This window comes from Corythoichthys intestinalis, chromosome 9, assembly GCF_030265065.1.
Source record: "Corythoichthys intestinalis isolate RoL2023-P3 chromosome 9, ASM3026506v1, whole genome shotgun sequence".
NCBI classification, from domain to species: Eukaryota; Metazoa; Chordata; class Actinopteri; order Syngnathiformes; family Syngnathidae; genus Corythoichthys; species Corythoichthys intestinalis.
Window position 1 is genome coordinate 27,400,863 of NC_080403.1, and position 7,020 is coordinate 27,407,882.

At 37.5% G+C, this 7,020-nt stretch overlaps 1 protein-coding gene across 1 annotated transcript; it reads left to right on the top strand.

The window, feature by feature from the left end:
- The first annotated feature begins 360 nt into the window (after positions 1-360).
- Positions 361-6,967, top strand: LOC130921295 (calcium/calmodulin-dependent protein kinase type 1D-like). Its single transcript, XM_057845004.1, has 13 exons — positions 361-433; positions 1,630-1,741; positions 2,634-2,759; positions 2,994-3,068; positions 3,149-3,287; positions 3,412-3,535; positions 3,742-3,817; positions 4,005-4,117; positions 4,270-4,348; positions 4,426-4,513; positions 5,936-6,276; positions 6,352-6,444; positions 6,536-6,967. The coding sequence occupies exons 2-12, from the start codon at positions 1,656-1,658 to the stop codon at positions 6,413-6,415; spliced, it is 1,311 nt and encodes a 436-aa protein (XP_057700987.1). The 5' UTR covers positions 361-433; positions 1,630-1,655; the 3' UTR covers positions 6,416-6,444; positions 6,536-6,967.
- Positions 6,968-7,020: the final 53 nt, after the last annotated feature.

Sequence of the window (7,020 nt, forward strand, 5' to 3'; positions counted from 1 at the left end):
TAAAAAAATAAAATCATAATTCATGCATGAAATGGTTAAATTACTTTTCAATGAAATTCACTCCGTCCTTAATGTAACTGTAATTATATGCAAGTCTGTTGGTCTTCAGTTCAGTCTTTCATATTTGTGTTCTTCTCCAGACTATCACTTTTTGTACTTTTACCTTTTATATCTGTTCTATTTTAAATAGCATGTAAAACAAAAACGTTTATTACATCCATAAAATGTTTATACAGTTGCTGCACGAGCTAATCTTTTTTGAAAACGTACAATAGTAGCCTACTATGTGTTATTTAACATCTCGGAACATGTGCAGGGGGTTATGAATGAAAGAAGCTCCGCCCCTTAGCTTGTAAAAGCTGCACACTACCTGGAAAAGTCAGGTTCCGTTTGGATACCTCAGCGGCGCTGCTGTCTCTCACCGCACCACAAGGTAAAAATGATTTTTAAAATTTCGCAATGTTAGTTTTTTTACTCTTTTCGGCCCTGTATTACACATTGGGTAAGATATTTTAGACCTTTAGAAAGACTTTAGAATGTTACTCATTTGATGAATGTGCTACAGAGAGATGTACACAGCCCTATCTACATTTTTTCAAACTGTTGTGTAAAATGTGTACTTAGCACTTCAATGGGGAGCGTTATAGTACGAAAAATCAATGTTGCTTTTAAATGAGTCATTATTGAACTGAGATCGGTCAGTGTTTAGTTTCTGGAAGACCAAAACAAAAATGTTTATCTGAAACCCTCACACACAACAACATATTTTATTGTTTAGATTAGAATACTTGGAAGTAGAAATTTCTTTTCAATTACTATTATTACTATTTTTTAAGATAAAATACATTAATTATAATGTAAGCAGTATTATTCTTATAATTAAAATTTTCCAATCTGGTCTTTTCTTCACATTTTTACGTTATTCAAAAGTTGCATTTATCAAGGAACTTTGCATGTCCAGAGGTAAGTGAGGTTCAGATTATACCCCGACCCAGTTCCATCATGGAATCAGGTGTTAATCCATTCCCCTCAGCAGACACACAGAGGAGCAGCGTAGATAAGAGGCGGGCAGATACAGTATATGGCAGAAGATTAACCAACCTCTGCTATTTAGCTCTTTAATCCGCTACGTTTTTGAATGTTGTGTAACTGATAGGAACAAAAAGGCTTTACCTACCTGGGACTGACCTCAGATTTGGACATGCAACCATTTATATAAGCAGACCGAAGAGAACATTGGTTGTGAAACAGGTCATTGAAGGCCCATCCCATTCTCTATTGTTCTCCCTCTGACAAAATTAGAGATAGATCAACCACATCCCCTATTACGTACACATCATTTTTAAAATGATATAATTGACAAAATTATTATCCTAGTCTGTTGATAAGATACGTCTGCGAAGTGAAGACGGACACAAAATTCCCTAAATCAAGGAGCATCGGCCATATACAATTTTCACTCTTCACAAATTCTTTATGTTATGTAGTGGTAACAGATGCATTAGTTGTTAATTTCCAAAAGCATTATCATACTTTATGTATGTCATGCACTTATACATTTTTTTTTATAACATTCCAGTTATTATTTAGTTATTATCCCTTTAATGATTGGTGGCGCATTTGTTTCAGGAGTCTACGGTAACGTCAGAGCCAAGATGGGGCGGAAGGAGATTGTCTGCAGTTGGAAGAAACCTGTAAATAACATCAAGGATGTGTTTGATTTCAAGGGGAAGATGGGATCGTAAGTGCCGCATGCTCAAATGAGAAAGTTTGAGATGTCAAAGTGGTTACAGGGTGCCACTGTATCAGTGCTGCTATTTATATTGAACCTGACTACCTAGTCCAAATATCAAAAGGAGGACACCCCAGGCTAAGAGTGGCACAGGTTTAAGGATAATCCCCTTTTCACCTTCCGCGGATCTGATTTTATCAATGGAACCTTTTATACAGTCCGTTAATCCACTCACAGCTTCACTCGCTAGCAGAGGCTGTCTGTCCCATTTTGATAAGACTGTTAGATGGTCCAATGGTGTGCTCCCATAACTCTACAGAATTGATAGAATGCAACAATTTACTGATTTTTACATGCAATATAGTGAGCGCAGTACATATGATGAGATGGTGTATGTACAAACTACATATGTGAAAGAAAGTGACACATACTTTCTTACTAAAGCCACACTCACATTGTGATATGAAGTTGACCCAACAATGACAAAATGCAGTAGAGTGAGCTATATGAAATACTTGTTCTCTTAATTATAAGCCTGTTACATCATTACTGTCTTGTGGACTCAAAGCTGCTTAAAGTACTCTTATCATGTACTGGCTGTGAATAAGTGTGGTGTGTGTGTGTTTGTCTGGCCCTGATCACTGACGTCAGAATGGAGCAGTGTGGGAACATCCTAGCACCACTTCATTATAGGATTAGGAGTTTGAATATGTAGGATATGGGGAAAGTGTACTCTACTGTATTTTGTTATTCACTCATATATCAGGGAAGATGAAGGAGCAGTGCAAAAATGAGATGTGAGGTGTTATCAAAGACAAACTTTCAGTGAGGAGTTAGGCTATTATGCACTTTATGACTCAAACTTATTTGATTGCAATTGTTTTTTTCTTTTTTTTCCCAGGGGATCCTTTTCTGAAGTTTTCATGGTGAGGGAAAAGAAAACTGGGAAATTGTTTGCACTGAAATGCCTGAAAAAAAAGCACCTCACTCACAGCAACCTGGAAAATGAAATAAATGTTTTAAAGAGGTAAAACATCATTTGAGTATGTCTGTTCACGAAAAAAATAAAAATAAAAATAACAATAATAAAAATTGCCTGAGAATTATGCACAACATAAAATGCCTTACCCCAAATCTATTATTACTGTTGGCAGTTTTAAGTCATTTTTGTGACCTTTTTAAAGAAAGGTTTACAATCCATGTCTGTACTTTTGTTACTAAGGTCTGCTTTAATTTCTAAATGTCTTTTGTATGATTTCAGGATAAAGCATGACAATGTGGTAGGGCTGGAGGATTTTTATGAGAGTCGAACACACTATTACCTGGTCATGCAGCTGTAAGTGGATTTTATGGTTTACTTTTCTGACCCTTTGTTCCTTATGCAAAATACAAATAATACTTTTCATTTGTGTGCAGGGTTTCAGGTGGGGAGCTGTTTGATCGGATTCTAGATAAAGGTGTTTTCACAGAGAAGGATGCCAGCATGGTGATCAAACAGGTGCTCGAGGCTGTCGGCTATCTGCATGAAAACAGTATTGTCCACAGGGACCTGAAGGTAACACACATGCCAGACACAATGACACATTTTACCCCCTAAACTACTGCACAATACAGCCGCAATACCGTGTACTCACTCATGTTTACCCTTTTGTTCCATGAAAACATTTTTTGCTGAGCAGCCTGAAAACCTGCTCTACTATAGTGCGGATGAAAATGCAAAGATCATGGTCAGCGATTTTGGTCTTTCAAAGACATTGGAACATGGAGTTATGTCCACAGCATGTGGTACACCAGGATATGTTGGTAAGTCACTAAGTGGGGCTTACACACAACAGAATTAAGTGAAAGGATTGTTGACTCTTTTTAACTGATAATTTGGTCTGCTTTTAACCAAAATCAGTCAGATAAATGAATCACTGTTGCCCAGCTGATGAATTATTAGGACACTGTTCTTTACATGTACACATGTGAAAATGTCTCATCCTTTTTTATTTTTATTTTTTTAATAGCTCCAGAGGTTTTGGCCCAAAAACCCTACAGCAAAACAGTTGACTGTTGGTCCATTGGCGTTATTACTTACATCTTGTAAGTAGCTTTTCCCCCACTCCAACCTCTGCAATGATTAGTACAATAATTGTCTGGTAACTTTGTATTTTAGACATATGTGCACTTGTTACCCCTGGACACTAGCTGCTGTTTTCAGGATCAAAACACTACTCCATAACAAAATTTTGCTTTACAAGTTTTGATTATGTTGTCTCTATTTTTGCAGGCTATGTGGATACCCTCCGTTCTTTGAGGAGAATGAGACACGTCTCTTTTCAAAGATCATGAGAGCTGATTATGCCTTTCACTCTCCCTTTTGGGATGACATTTCTGAGTCAGGTACAAAAACATGTTCTTAAAAATATCCCCATCTCCATTCATATGTGGTGTTTTTTTTCTAATCCCGTGTTGATTTTTTGTGAAGGGGGGGCGGTTTAAATTTTAATGAATTGAAACTTATGGGACACTGTATACATTCAATGTTTTCACAGCGATAGACTTTATTAGGAATATGATGGAGAAAGATCCCCAGAAACGATTTACAACAGAACAGGCTCTGCGGCACCCATGGTGAGTCCCCCCTATGGAGAAAACATATACAACTATTTCAAAATAATTAACACACACAACTTATTTGGATTTTACAGGATTTCTGGAGAAACAGCTAAAGATTTGGACATTTATAATTCTGTCTGTGAGCAGATGGAGCGGAACTTTGCCAAATCTAAGTGGAAGGTTAGTAACACTGTAGGGTTCTAAATATTGCACTTGAACTGTGAAATCACTATCATCGTCATGTGTTATTGTTACATTTTAAACCATTTCTGATTTTGTTCATTTCTTGATTTGCTCTAAACAATAGTCTAGATCAGGGGTTCCCAACCTATTCCACTAAGGCACACTGTGGGTGCAGGATTTCATTCTTACCAAACAAGATGACAACACTTTTTCCCCAATCTGGTGTTTTACAAGTGCAATCAGTTGATTGCAGTCAGGTGTGGCTTGTTTTAGCAGAAGCCTCATTGGTTCAACTGTCTCTGCTGGATCGGCTGGAACAAAAACCAGGACCCACAGTGTGCCTTGAGGACTGGGTTGAAAACCCCTGGTCTAGATACAGTGGTACCTCGACATATGACGGCTTCGACACACGATCTTTTCGACATCCGACGTAAAATTTGACTTGCCATTTGTTTCTACATCCGACGACATGCTCAAAATACGACAACATCACAGCACTGCAGACGGGACGCACGGCAAATTTTGTGAGAGAAATCAACACAGGTTTCAAAAAGGTTTATACAGATGTTCCAACAAGGAAAAATGGATACTTACCATTGAAATGAAGATGCAAATTATAGAAAAATATGAGCGTGGGGTGCGCATCCGTGAACTAGCTCAACAATACATCTCCACGGTCCTCCTCCGACCACCGTTCGCCAGTTAAGATTATTAATTATTATTGTGGTAACATCGCCAAAGAAATCGCCAGCTTCGTCAGGTTTTTATCATTTATTTCAGAACTTATCCAACACAAAACGACTCCTGACCCAACAAAAGTCGACGGTGTTCTCATGAAAGCATTGAAAGCAAAAGTAAACTCTCCCTAACCTAAACCTAAACCTAAACGTCCGCCACATTACAACCCAATTCGTTACACTATTAAAGGAATTATTATTTTTATTATTATATCATTATTACAATTTGTATTTATAATTTATTTGTTTTGCTACGTGTAATTGCCATTTGCAATAGTACCAGCAGTATTTATTAAGGATTTAGTGTAGGTTTTTGGGCTATGGAACGAGTTAATGGGATTATAATGTATTCTTATGGGAAAATCCTGCTCGACATACGACCATTTCGACTTACAAACAAGGTCCTCGAACGAATTAACTTCGTATGTAGAGGTACCACTGTAGAAGGTTTTTTTGCCCTTTATGTGGATTTTGCACCTTTCTTATATTGATTTCACACTTTTTATGCTTCACATCTTGCAGCTTAGTTGTAAAACTGCCAACGTCTAAGTTGTAACATTCAGAAACTCAGAAAAACATCTCGGAAAAATAATTAAATGTTGCTGAGCTGGTCAACATTTTGCAACTCTACATGACAAAAAAAAACAACAACATTCTTTTTACCTCCTTTCTTTGTCAACAGCAAGCCTTTAATGCAAGTGCCGCCATCTACCACATGAAGAAACTGAAGGACTCTTCCAGGGAGCACAGTTCCACTGCTCTTTCACTGCCCCACATCATTGTCCAGACCTCCTCTCAGACTGATCTCGACTGTCTACAATCCTGTGATGATGATGATCATAGCTTGGACCGAAATGGAAATCCTTTCCATGCTTCCAGTCATCTCACTTGCAGTGGTTCTGAACCCAGCAGGAGTCTCTGCCCTCCACTAAGAGGCCACCATAGTGAACCCAACTACCTGCTTGCAGAACCAAGAGAGGTCCACTCATCGGAAAATAACACTTCTTATATGTCAACCAAAAGGTCATTAGTGCTCTCTGACACTCATGAATATTTGATACAGTACGAGCCTCTAAAGATGAATTGTGTGTGTTGTAGCCTGGGTGCCGTGGCTAAGAGGAAGGACCCACCACTTCAGTCTGGTGTTTGTTCTGTCATGTGATTGGATAGCTAACACAAGACAATTCAAATGTAAGTGAAGTCTTTTCTCACTTTTTTTTTAATTTTCAAAAATTAAAACCTGGTTACCTGCTCTGAAATCCCCAAAATGTTGATTTTTCAGTTGACAACACAAAGTGGCATTCTTCCTGGTTTAAAGATATCAACATGTCTCCTGCTCAGCATTTCTGCCCTCCGAGCTGAGAAAATTATTTTCCATTGATTGACAGACTCAGGTTAACTGTAAAACACTATATTGCACTTTGCTTTTTCTTCCTTCGTAGATGGCATCTATTGTCATGTTAATTTGGAGCTCATGAGTTTTTTGCTGTGTACATTGTTTTTTTTCTGAAATTGTACATCATTTGATGGCAAAACAGGTTGCACATAGAAATTCCAATTTTGAGAGTCAGTTGTGCACAGTGACTATTATGAATCATTAGTTGTCTTTTTTTGTTGTTTGGAATGTGTATGTATGTAAATAAATTTGTCAAGTGCCACAAAATGGTATACCATTCTCTAAATAATTACAAATGTAGTGAAATACATTTTTTGAACTGATTAATTTTGTCAATAAATTTAGACTAGTCTGTTGTTGTTTTTTCTTGT